This window comes from Sciurus carolinensis, chromosome 7 (genome assembly GCF_902686445.1).
Source record: "Sciurus carolinensis chromosome 7, mSciCar1.2, whole genome shotgun sequence".
Taxonomy (NCBI): Eukaryota; Metazoa; Chordata; class Mammalia; order Rodentia; family Sciuridae; genus Sciurus; species Sciurus carolinensis.
Genome location: NC_062219.1, coordinates 33,643,442 through 33,661,866, shown reverse-complemented (window position 1 = coordinate 33,661,866; position 18,425 = coordinate 33,643,442). Strand labels below are relative to the sequence as shown.

The 18,425-nt window shown below is 35.7% G+C and overlaps 1 protein-coding gene across 1 annotated transcript in view; it reads left to right on the top strand.

Annotated features, from left to right (window-relative positions):
- The window catches only part of LOC124989572 (A-kinase anchor protein 7-like), a 156,620-nt gene that overhangs the window by 13,819 nt on the left and 124,376 nt on the right, over positions 1 to 18,425 (top strand). Inside the window, 1 exon segment of the mRNA XM_047559445.1 lies at positions 3,084 to 3,223. Coding sequence (XP_047415401.1) covers positions 3,084 to 3,223 — 140 coding nt within the window.

Sequence of the window (18,425 nt, the reverse complement as noted above, 5' to 3'; positions counted from 1 at the left end):
TGTATTAAGGGAGTAAATTTATTAGCAATTTTTGGTTCCTTTCTGCTAATACTCAAATTTCGTGAATGGTCTTTATTCTTTTATAGAAAAATAAAATTAGAAATTTTAAATGTGGCTAAAAACTTTTTAAAAATGTTAGTCTTTTGTTATATTGTGTTTATGTATGAATATGTAACAATCCCATTATTTCATATAATTATAATGTACCATTAAATAAAAAGAAAAGAGACTTCCTTGATTCAGTTAACATAGGTGTAAATAAACTCATTTTTCTTCTTTCCTTTTTGGTACTGTTCATCAGGGAACATCTATGCTGTTACACTATAAATGAGAGCACTTGGAGTCAGATTGTCAGGTTGTAAAATTTACTCTTCAACTTTTTTTATTTTGTACTTTTTCCAGACTAAATTTCATTATCTGGCATATAGTGCATATAGTGGTATAATATTATCCTGGCATAATAATGGTAGTTAGCTCACAGGATTGTTGACAGATGTAATTTCTCAGTACATGTTAAGTCATTAAGAGTTTGTAGCACATAACTAGCCTCTAACTTTTTCTTAATTTTACCAATTTTTTTCCCAAATGTATTTTCTAAATTAAATGTTCATAAAAATTTATCTCTTAAAATACTACCAGCACATTGCAAAACACTGTTTTCTTAATCCCCACAGAAACACAAAGAGGGAAAGAATTTTTTTTTTTGAAGTTTTTGTAATTTGCCAAAAATTATTTGTAGTAAAGGAGAATCATTCTATGAAATATAGAAGATAATATTCTGAGTCTTATAACTAAGGAGTTTTAGGAATGATTACTTCCAAGATTTTAATGGCTTAAAAACAAGAAAAATAAAGACAATATCAAAATAAAATTTAATTCATTCTCAGACTTTTAATTAAGAACAAATGTGAAAACAAATCAACCCATAATAACAGATGGCCTACTTAATTAAATTAATTTCTCCTATAAATTACTCCTTTGTAGTTTTTGAGGGAATAAATAAAACCTGAAGGAAAATGAGATAGTTTAATAAAAATGACATGTGGTGCTTTATTTAAATAACCAAATGCATGGATTAGAGAGTTACAACCTTTGTCAACAAGACCAGATTCATTAGAGCACATTAAAATGGTGCTGAAATCATTATGAAAATTAACAAGTAGAATAAATTAAATTTATGAATTTACATGCCACTCTTCCACTGATGACTGTTTTACTAACCAATAAAGTCACTCTAAATAATACAGTGAAAGATCCAGGGCACACGGCCAAAGCTTTCTACCTTTTGTTTCTGTATCACTGATCTTTAATATTTTTATCAGTAAACTAGAATATTTTGAATGAATGAATGAGTATTTTGCTATTTATATTTTCATGCAAAGGTAAGTAAAACGAATACTAGCAAATTGTTCTTTAGAACCTAGATTATGATTTCAAAGTTGGAAGTAAAAGAAAGTTCAATAAAAAAAGCAGAGGACTTTTATACTTTGGCCATACAAATAAATTTTATGAATAAAAGAAAAAGACTGCAAATGAGAGAAAAGAGATATTGGGCTCAGTGTGTAGCAGGTTGACCTTAAATCAATAGACTCACTGAATTAAAAAAAAAAAGCTGTTATGAGAGCTAATAAAAGTGTACCATATCAACAAATATTCTTTATATTCTTTTCCTTTCCTCCAGATATCAGATAATTTTAAACTTTGTACAGTCATGACTAACACAAGGCAGTGGTAGGTCATCCAGTTGAAAGGAAAATTAAATAGTTATTGATAGGCTTATAGGAAGCTAAAGAAGCTTAAATGAACCCTGTACTGCTTCATTTTCACTAAGAAGGTATAGTCTGATTTGGGGTTTTATACTGTCATTCTCATGATATTAAAATTGTTGAGATTTCTGAATCCATTATAACCATTCTTTGAGAGAACATGATTTTCCTTTTCTGGATGTCTATAAAATAGATTTGTGGAATGTTTGAAATGATTAAAAATCAGTTGCTACAAACAGGAAGACAGTTGTATGTAAAGCAGATAAGATGGAAAACAATTTAAAATGCTAAAAGTGCCAGGGGTCTTTTAAATACTGTGTTAAGTCTGTTCCTTTTGAATTGTCTCTTGTTATGTGTATGTTTAATGTTGAAGAAATCAGGTTGTGTGGAAGTTCCCTTATCCTGGTCATTTTAACATATTTTTATGTCTCTTGTATTTCTAGTAAACTGACATCCTTCTATATTTATAAGATAGACATTTATATAGAGAAGAACTTTACCTTAGTTTGCTCTTTTATTTCCTGTAGTTATAAGGAAAGGTGTACATACTTGATTTTTTTCACTTTATCATCAGATTTTTAAAATAATGGTTCTCTGGAATCCTGCAAATTAACCAGCAAGTTAGTTTTTGGTTTTAATTTTTCTTTATAGTATCATTATGAAGTGATAGAGTTAATTATATTTGTTGTGCTTTACACCATTGAGTTTATTACTCAGTTTGATGCTCTAATTATCTCATCTTTGACCAGTGGGAAGATTTTCAGATTGACTGTAGAAAACTTCTGGCACAATCCCAGGTTCTATGGTTTGGATTTTGAATGTTGCACAAAGGCCCATGTGTAGAAGGCTTGATCCCCAGTCCGTGGCATTATTGGGAGGTGGTGGAACCTTTAGGATGTGGGGCTCAGTGGAAGGGAATTAGGCCATTGGGGACAGGTGGAAAAATGGTGTTTCCTATTATTAGAAAAACTGGATTGTGGGAGAGAACGGTTAACTATGCCTTAGGTAAGGGGTTAGTGCATTGGGGCCCACGGGTCAAATCTGGCATACCACCTGCTTTGTAAATAAAGTTTTATCATAAAACAGCTATACCCCTTCATTCTTGTTTTCTCAGAGTTGGATAGTCACTACAGAGACCATGACTTGCAAAGCCTGAGATAGTTACCATTATGTACTTTATACAAGTGTTTGCAAACTGCTTTAGATTTGAAAATTATGAATGATTGCTACTAATATTGCTTGTTTTCTTCTTTTTCTGACCATGTTCTCTGACTTAAATGTATTTAGACACATTGTTGTTTGACTTTTTTCCTCTAGTCACTGATGTACCTCCAAAAAATTCGAAGAGGAGTGTAGGAAATGAACAGATCACAAACGATCAAATCAAGAAGAGGAAAAAAAAGCACAAAGACTATCAACCCAACTATTTCCTATCCATTCCAATCACCGATAAAGAGGTACTATTTTTAAAAAAACTACTTTTATTCTGAAGTTTTAGTCTAAATTTATTTGAAGTATACTAAATGCTTATCAACCTAGCTGCTGTCAGCTTCTAAGAGCCTTTGTTGGTCTGTTACTAGGAGCATGCAGGGAAAATTCCTAGTTAAATAACATATATATTTAAACACATTTAAACAATAATTTTGCAAAAGTCACTTGAAAAAGATAGCATGTCAATTTCCTTTTCAAGGTTTTGTTCACTCTATTTTTTTTTTTTTTTTTTTTGTTCACTCTATTGGAGGAATCCTTCAAGAACAGACAGCAATGACCAGATAGGAAAAGAGGATTCTGAAATTTCTCAGAAGAAAGTAGACTGAAGTTTGTTGCTACTTAGTCCTTTTTGTGATACCGATTATTGATATGTAGTTTATTTAACAATTACTCATCATTAAATAGGTTGAGTATCACTTACCTTAAAGACTTTGGGATCATGATCATGATGCATTTTGGTTTTTTTTGGTATTTTGGAATGCATATATATAATAAGATGTCTTGGGGATGAGACCCAAGTCTAAACATGAAATTCATTTAAAGGACTGGGAATGTGTCTTAGAGATAGTGCACTTGCCTGGCACGTGTGAGGCCCTGGGTTCATTTCCTAGCACTGCAAATGAAGAAGAAGAAGAAAAGAAAACATTTATATTTTATATACACATTATCAGAGAGCCTGAAGGTCATTGTATACACCATTTTTAGTGCATCTGCATCTTAGCTGTGACTCATCACATGAGGTTTGGTGTGAAGTTTTTCATTTGTGGCTTCTTACTGGCCCTTGAAAAGTTCTGGATTTTGGAGGATTTCAGATTTTAGATTTTTGGATTTTAGGTTTTTGGGTTAGGGATGTGCAACCTATACCAACTTAATACTACATGACAGATTTACAGTAGAAATATACTTAAAAAATCTGAAAAATTAAAGTGGTTTGAATAATAGAAAATGGGAAGATGCCCATTAACTCATGTTGGGAAACTCTTAAGAGGGAAAACTACTGTATCTAACTGACACTACCAAATTGGTGAGGTGGTAATTAAACTGCCTCAGGAAAGAATACCTCACATGGAACACTTAACTATTTTTATATCTTGGCCCAGTTTTTGAGCCAGATTTGAATGAGTTTCATTTTTGGTCATAATCTCTTTGACTAGGAACATTTTCAGGTTGCCTTTCCCCTTGTCTGCTTCTTTAAGGCTTACTAATGAATTTCTAAAAATCAAACAAAATTGAACTCAAAGAATTAAATATAAAGTGGTTCTATTAGTGGCTAGGTATATAGCTCAGTTGGTAGAGTGCTTGCCCAAGTCTCTGGGTTCAGTTCCCAGCACCGCATAAGAAGAAGAAGGAAATACTGAGTCTTATGAGATACAGTTTAGCTGAGGGAAAAGATACATAAAAATAAAGAAATATTAGCCATTTTAGATTTTAGACTTGATGTAGTAAATGATCATATTTTGGTTTAACAGATACATATTTGATTTCTTTGGTGGGCAAATTAAAATTGTCCTTGAAAGTGTTTATGTTATATGAAATTTAGTGTAATCAGTAATTATTTATTAAAATATCTGCAAGTTGTTTGGATAGGTTTTCTTTAAATTTTGGATTGTGTATACAAATGGGAATTAGAAGAGGGCAGGAAGTGAGAGCTGCTTTACTGGGCAGCCAGCCAAGGTACTAAGGAAACTGAATGGAAGTTTGAGCAACTTGCATGAGGATATGATTTGAAGAGAATTCAGGCTCTTTGTTTTGATTTGTTGCTTAGAGATTGTTCTGCCATAGTCTCGCAGTGTTTGATAAGCACTTCTAGGTGTTGGTTTAGGTAGGCCATTCATTTATTCATTTCCCTTCACACCTCTGTGCTCTCAGTGCAGTCCAGCAGCAACTCTGCATCACTCTCTGCACCTGTTGCCATCTGCTAGACTGCTTCCAGTGGGGATTGGTGGGGTGATGTGGTAGGATAGCGCAGGTGGAGAAGGAGGCCACAGGGAAAAGGGGTGGAGAAATTCTTCTGTCAACCACTTAGTTCCATGGGTGATGGGAGGAAATGGGTGGAAAAACCTGCCTGCAGCTGTTCTCTGTTAGCTGCTGTGGCCTTACTTACTTGTCAGCTTCCATAAGGTGTGTAAATAGTGGAAAGGGTGTGGGCTTTGAGGTCCCACGGGCCTTGTTGGACTGCCAGGTGCATCACAAACTCCACTGTGGGAACTAATTTCTTTGAATTTCAATTTCTTCAGGTGATAATATTGACCTAAAATGATTTTGGTTTTAAACCCCAATCTGAACATGTTACTGACCTACTTATATTCTTCAGGGTTTCCCCATGCATACAGGATAAAGATAGACTCCTAGTATGTTCTGCAAGGTTTTGCCTGCTCTGGCCTTTCCATTTCAGCCCTTCCTCTTTCTGCTTGGGCTTCTCTGGTCTTCTTGGTCTTGCCAGGCTCCCTCTGCCTCAGGAAAAGCTGTCTCCAGCAGGGAGTTTTTCATTTGCCCTGTTGTTCTTCTTAGTGCCAATATCTTAGCTCAGCAGTCTCTACTGTGACCACACTGACTGGGTCAACTCTTCTTACTCCCCTTACCCCTTTCTCCCCAGGTAAAGGTTTTTCTGTTTGTCATTTGTCATCCTTGCAGTTTATCACTTGTCTCCCTCACAGGTGTATTAATTCATTCTCAGTACCCAGATTAGTGCTTTTCCAGGAGTGGATGCATTTAGAGACAAACACACACACACACACACACACACACACACACACACACACAATGCTGCCCTTTGAGGGATAAAAGTGTTTCTGCCATACGAAGTTATAGGCAGACTTCTTTTTTTTTAAATTTATTTTATTGTAAACAAATGGGATACATGTTGTTTCTGTTTGTACATGGAGTAACAGCATACCATTTGCATAACCATACATTTACATAAGGTAATGATGTTTGATTCATTCTGTTATTTTTTCCTTCCCCCCACCCCTCCCACTCCTTTTCCCTCTATACAGTCCCTCCTTCCGCAATTCTTGCCCCCCTCCCACCCCCCATTATGTTTCATCATCTGCTTATCAGTGAGGTCATTCGCCTTTTGGATAGCCAGACTTCTTCGTCCCTGTCTGTGGTGCTAGGGACGGAACCCAGGTCCTCACCTATCCTAGGCACGCACTTTGTCACTGAACCATACACCTGGCACGAGAACTCTCGAAAATAATACAGTGTTAAAAATACTTGTTTTCTAAGTTATGTTGAATAGCAGATAATTATTTTGAAGGAGGTTGGGTGGCATATAGTAGTGGGAAATGCAGGTTTGTGTTATTCCCTCAAGAGACTAATTTTGAGCTAACAGAAAGCTTATATACAAATAAGGAAAAGAAATGTAGGAATTGGATTAGGAGATACATTTTCTGTCTTTTGCATGAGCACTTTGTTTTGTTTTGTTTTAATGTATCTAATGTTAATTTTCTTTTTACCCTGCTTATGAGCTTTTGTGGGAAGGCCTGGGAAAGAAGTACCATTTATAACATTGTTTCAATGGAAGACTGTATTCCAAGTTCCAATTAAGTGACCTGCAAACAAGGCTTTTGGAAGCTGGTACATTCACAATGAGTTGCTCTACTTTGGCCTCTACTTGTTGGCATCTAGTTTTAAAGAAAAAAGCATTCAGAATAACACAGGCCTTTGATTTTAAACACATTCTTAGAAGTTTGGAATTCATTATTTATTGGAAAATCTTGATTTCATATTTCAAGAAATAGAAAAATGAATTAGAATGACTACATACATATCTTGAGAGTATATAAAATAGGTTTTCTTCATTAAATTGTTCTTATGCATTAGTTTAAAAGTAAAAGAAAAAAATTTGATAGGGTAATAATAAATCTTAAATGTTTCTTAAATGGCTGGAATTGTATAATTAGTAACCCAGCTGTTAACCATATGTTGGTTTTATATGCTTTGTTATGAGAGCTAATATGTTTGTCAGCTTTCTATCACTACACAAAATATCTGGAATAATTAACTTATAAAGAGAAGTTTTGTCCCCAGAAGTTTTTTTTTTTTTTTTGAGATTCCAGTTCCATGACTGAATGACTGTTACTTTTGGGGCTGTGGAAAGGAACATATCATGGCAGAAGTACAATAGTAGAGTGAAACTGCTCATCTTATAGCCAGGAAGCAAAAGAGAGGAAAGGACTGAGATCCCACAATCCCTTTCACATGTACTCCCTCAGTGACCCAAAGACCTCTCAGTAGGCCCCCCTCTTATGGGATTGGATGGATGATCCACCATCGCAGTAGTGCCACAGTAGGACCCACGCCTTTAACATGTGGGCCTTGGGATACTATAAGAGGCAATAATAGGTAATAAGAGGTAAGTCAGCATTGAAAAATGAAAGGAGTAATCAGAAACTGATGAAATTAGGAGGTGTTTTTTTTGTGTAAATATTTTACATGCTAATTAAAAAGATAATTTTCTTCAGGAGTTTAAAAAGCATTTAATTCTGCATTTCATCATTTTATAATGTGAAAGTTTCTGGTCTTATGAAAATATGGAAGTAAATTAGGATATTCAGTTCCTTTTTAAAAAATGTAAAAGAGTTTAACATAATTATATTTATTTTAAGTACTTGGTACATATAGAACATCCTATTTGAGGCTTTTTTACCCCCCTTTTTTCTTTTACTTCAGTTATTAATATAACATTAGTTTTTCAGATTCTTTTCATTATTTTGGACAGGCAAGAAAAATCAGAGTATTCAAATTTGAAGAAGAGTTAGGTAGCATATATATTCTTTTTCTGGTAATGGGTATTGAACCCAGGAACTGAGGCACGCTAGGCAAGTAAGTGCGCCCCATTGAGCCCCTGACCTTAGGTAGTATGTTGATGTGATCACTCTGGTAATTCTTAATGAGGCAACAAATTTAGAGGCAATATATGTAATAGCTTGGAAAAATTCCAGGAAGGATGTCAAAAGATGAGGGCAAAGACATTCTGCTGCTGTGTACTAGAAATGTAGTTCATCTCTCTCATGCAGAAAAGCACATTAACTTTATAACTTTATGTCCTTTTCTTTAAGTTCATGTAAGCTTCTAGTCAATTACAAAGCTTAAAAGATATAAAACTGAATTTTCTAATTGTATTTTTAGGCCTGTGGAATATGGCTTAGTGATGATGTTTAGCACATGGGCATCTTATTGTGTTAACTCAAATTACTCAACAAATTAAATATATAAGATTTAATGCAGTTTTCATTTTTATAAGTATCTTTCAATGTCATATTTAAATTTGACTTTATGGTATTAGGTTTTAGCCATGTACTTTTTGCCATACTGCCAATGACTGGGGATTATGGTGACAGATAAGCTTTAATTGCTTTGTAGAATTTTAAATAGTGACTAAAAATTAGTTTCCTCTGGCCCTTGATGACATTAGTGTTTTTTAAAATATGACCTATAGATAAGACTGAAGTATTTTTCTTTTCTTTTACTCTTTAAGAATGTAATTAAGGACAAAAAGCATTTTAAGAAAATCTTAAAATGATATCAAGGACTATATAAAGTAATCTAAAGCATCAAAGCATAGTTAGAAATATATTGCTTGATTAGACTGACTTTAACATTTTCATAGGTTTGAGGTTAATCCTGCACTATAAGTATATAAGTACTATGTGACTTCAGAGAAATAAGTCTTCAAAGTGTTTTACAGCTTTTTATTTCAATTTTACAAGCTGTTGGATAATTTAAAGACATTAATGGTCTAAACCTATTTTACCATGTAAGACATTTTACTATAAATTGAATATACAAATTAATGGAATTATGAACATTGTCTTGAATTTATATATAATTTTTTGAGTTTAGAATGAAGACTAAGTTATTATGAACATGTGAATGTTTTACTCACTAGATGCAGATAGCATCCTTACCCCATATTATGGTAACTGAAAAGATATCCAGGTATTGCCAAATGCCCTCTGGGAGGGAAGCTTGCTCTGGTAGAGAACCAGACTTTCATAATATTGGCAGTGTTTTATGCCATACATTAGCCAATGGTGTAGTGCTTTCAAAGTCCTTTCAGAGATTTTTTAATATGATCTTTAATATAGTCTTGTAAATATAGCAATGAAGATTTTACTATTCCTGTTTTACAGTTGAAAAGACCAAGATTTAGTAAGACTGCCTAGTCTTAGACTACCTACTTATATGGGTCACACCTTTGGTGGACCTGCAGTTAAAGTCCAGGACATCTGAGTCCAGCACCCTAAATTTTTTTTTTTGTTGTTCTAATTTGTCATAAATGACAGTAGAATGTTTTTATACATTTTGATAGGTCATATGTAAAAGCAGCACTCTTAATTTACATCAATCTGTATCATATAACAAAGTTCTTACTCTAACCCATTTTTTTTTATGATAAATCAGAGTAACTGTAGTACCAGCTAAATCTTAAGATGTAATTATATTATTTGATGGTTTGACATTTCAGAGGATCTGTGATGTGCTTGACACTGGGTTAGGCCCTTTTCATGTGTAATTGGGTCCACTTGAAGTGCTCTGTTATTCCCTTAAACCAGTCTCTGCACTTTGTTGCATCTGGAAGAAACTAAAAATTCACAGATTTAAAAAAATCATTGCAGAGTAATAATGTGAACTTAGGCTAAAGACCTTTTTAAAAGAGAGCTAATGTGTCCCACTTCATAGTGTCTTAGTCGATTTTGTACTGCTATAATGAGTACTTGAGACTGGATAATTCATTTCAAACAAATTTCTTACACTGCTGAAGGCTAGAAAATCCAGGGTTGAAGAGCTGGTGTCTGGTAAGAGCCCCTTGCTATGTCTCTCTGTCATCCCTTGACTATAGGGAGAGGGAGGGAGGGAGAGAGAGAGAAAGAGAGAGAGAGAGAGAGAGAGAAAGAAAGAGAGGGAGGGAGAGCGAGCAGGAAAGAGCCAAACTCACCCTTTTATAAAGAACCTACTCCCCCATTAATGACATTAATCCATGCATGAGGGCAGTGGCCCCATGGCCTACACACTTCTTGTCAGGCTGCACCTTCCAGCATCACCTCTTTGGGCATCAAGTTTCCAACACATAAACTTTGGGGAATGCATTCAAGCCATAGCACATGGTGTTCAGAAAGACTCTCTAAAAATCCACTTTAAATGTTCCTTTTCTCTTGATGTTTTGTTTCTTAAGTCATATCTTTGCCTTTTTCCTTGACCCCTTTCAAAAACAAAGGAGCAGGAAGGAAGAAAGGAAGAAAGAACAGACAGGAGGAGGAAGAGAGGGAGGGAGGAAGTCTTTGTGACTCCGTTGACCTTTCCCTTACTCTGTTGCTCTCTCCTGCTTCTCCTCCTCACCTCTCCTGGATCCTTTCTTCTAGGTGCCTCCCTCATCTTTTCTCATGTATTGTGTTTATCCTTCTCTGAAACTCCTTTGCTTTTTTGGTGTATAAGGTCTTGAGGAGATTTTTAAAATTGGTTATTATTCTCATATCTGCATCTGTGCATTGGCCAGTGTGGTTATGGTTTAGAATAGGAAGAATAAACATTTTATATATTTGATAAAGTAGCCTGTGCATGCCCTCACCAATATATTATGATTGATTTATTTTCCAAATATGCCCTATGTGTTGATCTATCCAATAAATAAAACTATTGTTTATGTTATATAGGGGAACTATAGAAGCATTCCATTATCTTCAAAGTTTCCATTGAACCAGTGTCTAGTTTTAGTGAGTTCTCTGATGATGTGGTTGAGGGTATCATGGTCACGTTCTGATTTTATATCTATGTCATTATATATGGGAATCTAGTCCACACAGTCTGTCAGACCACAGAGTTTGATTATAGAGAGAATCTGGAGTACTGCCTAGATTAGGCTCAGTTCCATTAAGGTTTTCTATGAATAGAGATAAGTTGCCTGTAATAAAATCAATAGTAGTTATAGAGTGTCTCTTTGATTCTCTCTTTTCTTTTTCCCAGTGTCAAATCAGTTGATCATAAATATCAGCTGACCTGCCAAGCACAGGATACCAAACCTTTTTATCAATCCAGCTTCCTGAATTCCTCACCCAAGTGTATATGGGAGCAAGTTCTGTTATTAGTTTGATTCTTTTCATTCTTATAGATGAATATATAGCCAGCAGTTGCTTTGTTTAGTGAGAGTAGCCACACTTTTGAATAGTAGATGTTCATTTAAAATTGCAAAAGTTCCTTACAAAAAAAAGTTTTAATTTTGAATGTTTTGTGTTAATGCCAAATTAAACCAAATCAGTGGATGGGTGTGGGAAGGAAAATGGAGTCTTATTCCATCATTTTGGGAAGGCTATTGACTTTTTGATATCTTCTTCTAGAGAAGGCCTAATTTTTCTTAAAAAAATTAATAAGTCTGTCTCATTCTGTCATCCTTCCCATCCCCACTGCCCCACCCCTTCCCTCACTTCCTCTGCATAATCCAGAGTTGCTTCATTCTTTCCTACCATTATGGATCAGCATCCACTTATCAGAGAAAACATTTGACATGTAGTTTTCTGGGATTTTCTTATTTCACTTAGCATGATATTATCTAGTTCCATCCATTATCTGCAAATGGGGAAGGCCTATTTTTAAGTCATTTATAGGTTGACAAACCCAAAACCTAGGGGAGCTGGTTAGTTGATAGGTATGAACTCAAGGCTCAAGATCTTCAAATTTTGCTGTGGTGTGAATACGAAGAACCTGGTATGGTTTCTTTCAATGAGGTTTGAGTGAAGTTTTTCCTCTGATGTGGTTTCCAGAGACCCAATCTATAGCTTCTAGGTCAGGGAAGATTGATCATTATCAATAGATAGTTCGTGGAAAACTTCCTTTACCTGGTAGGAATATATTGTGACACAACGCACCAAGGTCTTGCAAAATTGAGTTATATCAAAGCTAAGAAATGTAGGGGACATACAAGGAAGGTTCTACAATAATTAACTCATAATGGATCAGTTGGTGTTTTCTCATGGGAGTTGATCTGGTTACCTTTGAGGGCAGTGGTAAAATTTTGGGCAAGGTAATCCAGTTGACTTGTTAGTTTACTTTATTTCAGTTTCAAGATATCATTTGTCTCTTCATCCTTTCCAGAAGATCTAAGAACGATACGGGCAATGGTAGTGTCTTTGGGTGAATGTAAAATCTCATTTAATTGTTTGGCTACCTGTTCAGTAAGTGGGTTCTCCTTTTGCAGGAGATCTCTCCAGGGATTCCTCACAAAGGAAACACAATTTCTAATAATCTTTTTTCTATTGTTGTGGCATCAGAATTTCCACAAGGGAAAGCTTCATTCCATCCCGAGACTAGGAATCTGTCACAAGAACATATTGATGTCCTATTGTCAGTGGTAATGGAATGAAATCCATCACTACCTTTTCAAGTGGTCCAGCAGATGAGGTCTTTCTAGGCTTATGAGTTTGCCAGGAAAAATACTAGTCATAACCATTTTTCCTGCTTTAGAAAAATCACCCTGACAGTATTTTTTCACAGTTTGAAACATTTTGTCTACATTTTTTGTAGTGTGCACAGCCTTTAACATGGCAACTTTAGGGATTCAGGGAGAACCAGTGACTGGGCACCCAGTGAGTCCTTGTTTTGCATTAAATTTGTATTCTTTTTGATACCATTTTTATTGTTCCAGCTTAGGTACACAGCCATGTGTGTTGAACAAATTAGCATAAGTAATTTGATTTGGGTCAACTTTATGGAGTTCTTTCAAGTTCTAATTTTAACATTTTCAGAACTAGCAGACTGGGCAGGATAGTCTGCTAATGTGTTTCCTTGATATTCAGGCTCATTTTTATGAGTCTGAGCTTCAGTTTTAATAATAACTTATGAGGGGAGCAGAATAGCTGAAAGAAGTTCATCGACTTGGGGTCCGTTTTTGATGGGGGTACTTACTAGCACTGAGAAAACCTCTGTTTTCAAAGCTTTCTGAAGGCATTTCTATCATCTGATAGGTTGATTTGTGTGTGGCTATATAATAAGCTGTAGTAAATGCATATAATTCTACAGATTGTACTGACTTTAATTATGAAAGAATTCCCTTTTTCATTAGTTCATTTTGAGTAGTTATATCATGTCCTGCTTTGGTAGTTTTCTTCTATATTTTTGGCATAAGATTTATCAACAGAAAATACTAATTCAGGATCATCTGCCATGTTCCTGAGGCAGGACTCCCAAAGTCTGATTATCACAGTTGTGAACAATTAGTTAAAAGGTTTTGGATAATAAGGGAACCCTAAAGCCAGAGGTTATATAAGGCCCATTTTAATAGATTGAAAACCAGTGAATGATTATCTTCCCATAGCAAAGGCTCTGGAACAGAGTTTTTTCCTGAGGTCATATAAAGGAGAAACCAGCAGAGAGAAACTTGGGACAAGTCTATAGTATCTGTCAAATCCACAGAAATCTTTTTTCTTTTCTTTTCTTTTTTTTTTTTTTTTTTTTTTTTTGTGCCAGGAATTGAACCCAGAGGGGCTTTACCACTGAACCACATCCCCAGGCTTTATATTTTTTTATTTTGAGAGGATTGAAGCTTTTCCATGGACTAAACCTCTGAAACTGTGAATCCCAAGTAACCTTTTCCTCCTTTTAGTTATTTTTGTCAGGTATTTTGGGCACAGCAATGAAAAGCTGGGTAACATAGGTTTATTGGTTTTGAGGATAAAATTTGAAGGGCATAAGGTGTCTTTGTTGTTCACCAATAGTTTGTGGTTCCCTAATGATTTTGATATAGTTTACCTGTGTTTACTTAAGGGTTTTACTGGAGATAACTTACTAGAGAATCCCTTGGAGCCCCATCAGTATTGATTTTGATCTTAATAGTTAAGCCTTCAGAAGTTTTCTCTACTTTTAGCATAAAAGTCTATGCCTAAAGGAGTACATTTATTATAAGACAGATGCGAGAGTGGATGGTCTTCTCCAATGGTGGTTCTTTACAGTGGTGACAGACGTATCAAGGTACGGGGCTTCTTCGCTTAGGATCTACTTTTGGTTCTAATATGTACCAGGAGGTCCTCTTGGTTTTTGTCCCCATGGTTGTGTAGCTGTGAAGAGCCTTTGGGTTCTTTTTTTTAATATATTTTTTATTTGTTATAATTAGTCATACATGACAGTAGAATGCATTTGACACATCATACATAAATGTAGTATAACTTGTCATTCGTCTGGTTGTACATGATGTAGAGTTACACGGGTCATCTAATCATATATGCACATAGGTAATAATGTCTGATTCATTCTACTATCATTCCTACCTGCCTCATGCCTCCTCCCCTCCCTTCACTCCCCTCTGCCTAGTCCAAAATACCTCTATTCTTTTTTTTTTTTAAATTATTTATTTATTTTTTTTATTATTGTACACAAATGGGATACATGTTGTTTCTCTATTTGTACATGGTGTAAAGGCATACCATTTGTGTAATCATAAATTTACATAGGGTAATGTTTGATTCATTCTGTTATTTTTTTCCCTTCCCCCCACCCCTCCCACCCCTCTTTTCCCTCTATACAGTCCTTCCTTCCTCCATTCTTGCCCCCCTCCCTAACCCTAACTCTAACCCTAACACTAACCCCTCCCACCCCCCATTATGTGTCATCATCCACTTATTAGCAATATCATTCTTCCTTTGGTTTTTTGAGATTGGCTTATCTCACTTAGCATGATATTCTCCAGTTTCATCCATTTGCCTGCAAATGCCATAATTTTATCATTCTTTATGGCTGAGTAATATTCCATTGTATATATATACCACATTTTCTTTATCCATTCATCAATTGAAGGACATCTAGGTTGGTTCCACAATCTGGCTATTGTGAACTGAGCAGCTATGAACATTGATGTGGCTGTATCTCTGTAATATGCTGATTTTAAATCCTTTGGGTATAGGCCAAGGAGTGGGATAGCTGGGTCAAATGGTGGTTCCATTCCAGGTTTTCTAAGGAGTCTCCATACTGCTTTCCAGAGTGGCTGCACTAATTTGCAGCCCCACCAGCACTGTATGAGTGTACCTTTCTCCCCACATCCTCGCCAACACCTGTTGTTGCTTGTATTCTTGATAATCGCCATTCTAATTGGGGTGAGATGGAATCTTAGGGTAAAATACCTCTATTCTTCCCTTACCCTTATTGTGAATTAGCATCTGCACATCAGAGAAAACATCTGGACTTTAGGATTGGCTTATTTTGCTTAGCATAATATTCTTCAGTTCCATTTAGGGCTTAATAATATTCCATTGTGTATTTATACCACAGTTTCTTTATCCATTCATCTGTTGAAGGGCATCTAAGTTGGTTCCATGGTTAAGCTTTGTGAATTGAGCTGCTAAACATTGACGTAACTGTGTTATTGTAATATGCTAATTTTAAGTCCTTTGAGTATAAACCTAGGAGTGGGATGACTGAGGCAAATGGTGGGTCCATCCAAGTTTTCTGAGGAATCTCCCTACTGCTTTCCAGAGTGGCTGCACCAATTTGCAGCCCCACCAGCAATGTGTGAATGTATCTTTTTCCCCACATTCTCACCATCATTTATTGACAATTGCCATTCTGACTGGAGTGAGATGGTATCTCAGTGTGGTTTTGATTTGCATTTCTCTAACTGCTAGTGATGTTGAACACTTTTTCATATATTTGTTGATATAATTGTATTTATTCTTCTATGAAGTATCTGTTCAGTTGTTTTGCCTATGTATTGATTGAGTTATTTGTTTTTTTGGTTTTAAGTTTTCTGAGTTCTTTATATAACCTGGAGATTAATGCTCTAACTGATGTACATGTGGTAAAGATTTTCTCCCATTCTGTAGATGTCTTCACATTCTTGATTGTTTCCTTTACTGAGAAACAGCTTTTTGGTTTGATTCATCCCATTTATTGATTCTTGATTTTACTTCTTATACTTTAGGAATCTGACTGGTTAAGAAAGTCAGTGCCTAAGCTGACATGGTAGAGAACTGGGCCTACTTTTTCTTCTATTAGGCATAGAGTTTCTGTTCTAGTGCCTCAGTCTTTGATCCACTTCAAGTTGATTTTTGTGCAGGGTAAGAGGTAGGGGTTTAATTTCATTTCGCTACATATGGATTTCCAGTTTCCCATCACCATTTGTTGAATAGGCTATCTTTTCTCCAATGAATGTTTTTGGCATCTTTGTCTAGTATGAGATAACTGTATTTATGTGGGTTTGTCTCTGTCTTCTATTCTGAAGCCTTTTGATTCCTTTAGCATTTAAACTTCCTTGTTCAAAAATTTTCTCAAAAGTGTTCTGCTATTGTGATTGACTCAGCCATAGCAGTGTTTTCTTATAAGGTCACCAACTACTCTTCTAGAGCCCATTAGTGAGTAAGGTTTAAGAGTCTAGTAAGAAATATTTCCTGCTGTTTTAAGACCAGAATGTTTAACAAATGACATTTCGAATCTACTCCTATAATCAGGCTGACTCATCTTTTTTCTGTTTACATGATTGAATAATAGACTATTCTGTCTTTTATGAGGAGACAATGGGGATAGCTTTTGGAAGTTTTTCAGCTGTTTTTCTGGCGTCTTTTGGGCCATTCCAAGAAGTGACTCTTGAAGGGTTGTGGATATGTTTCTCAGGTTCATCCTATCCTGCCTGAAGGTAGTGAGCACAATGGGCTCAGTGAGTACTTTTTGCTGGGTTCCTTGAAGCTCCTGACAGTCACTAGGTGTCTCTTTTTCTCTTTTGAATACCACCACTGCCACCAAAGTATATAAGGAAAATCTGGGACACAGTAAAATTTTAACCAGCAATTCATGAATTAGGAGTGCTAGACTAAAAGAGATTTAGCGCTCCACTTTCACAGTGTTAGAGGCAAGAATTCATAGGAAATATATGGAAGCAAAATAATGAAATTATTTGATTGTGTACAGTTGCAAAATTGCCATTTTTTTGTTTATCATGTCAGAACAACCCTCATCATGTAATCATGTATTAGTTGGCTGTTATGATTGTCTGAAGTTAATTTGTTTCTGTTTAACATAAGCAGAATGAGCAGAGTGACTTAAGTGTTGCTTTTTCTTAGTTTCAGCAAGGTTAAGGCTCTTTTTAACCTTTTCAAAAAATTTTAAGGATTAACTAATGTTGTTTGCTCAGGAATTTTTCAAACTTTTCAAATTTGAATTTTACTTTAATACTTACTATCATGAAAACACCATTTTCAGATTATAAGTAATAGAGAAGGCTGAGGTTATTGTAGGTGATATGGATTTTTGTAAAGATACACGGTGTTAAAGAAAAAACTTTTCATGCCACTTGTTAAAGATGGCAAGGGAGACTTTATTCAAAGGAGCCATGGAGGTAGATACAGGGGCCTTTGCAACAGGGTCTTGCAGTTGGGGAGAGAAATTGAACTCAACTCTGACTCCAGAAAGAAAGAACAAGATGGGATTTACATCCAAAGTGCTGGGGTTGGGTCAGTAGGTAGATTACTAACGGAAACACCAAGGATAAAGTGGTTTTTGTTTCAACTGCTTTGAGGGAATGGTTGCTGCAGGCAGGCCATGGTAAGGTATTGTGGTGGTGGTGAGATAACAAATGTGGGGGATTGTCTCTAAATCAACTTCACAAGACCCATATTCACAATGGGTTCTATGAGGACAGAGAGAGATTGGGCCTAGTCAAGCAACCAACTCAGAGGAGCCTGATTAAAGTTTTGGTTGCAGGAGAGAGTCTTTGTCAATGAGAAGTCAGATTCCAGGACAGTATCTCATGATTTGCCCAGTCACATTCCATAAATAATGGGGACATTGTTTAGGATAAAACAGCTACTCTCATATCAGAACAGCCTGCTGTGCTCATGATTCAGTTCTGACTTATCTCTGCTTTTCTATGGGCTCTGCTTCCATTGCCAGTTCTGTTCTTTTCTATTTCTTTCTTAGTATTTCTGCTGTTACAGGGCTTTTGTGATACTTGCTTTTCTCTGGGTCTGCTATTTTATATTCAGACTACTCTCTAGTATGGTCACATTTGGAGGTTGACTAGAATTGAATCTAGCCTTAAGTGGAGGAGGGGTAGGTTCTAAGAGTCGGGGAGATGAATGTGCAGGTCTGTGGGGGTTTCACCTGGATGCAGGCTTTTAACTATTTCCATGGTTATGTCACTCCTCACATGTCAGGAAAAATGATAGCAGTAATTCTTATTAAAATTAT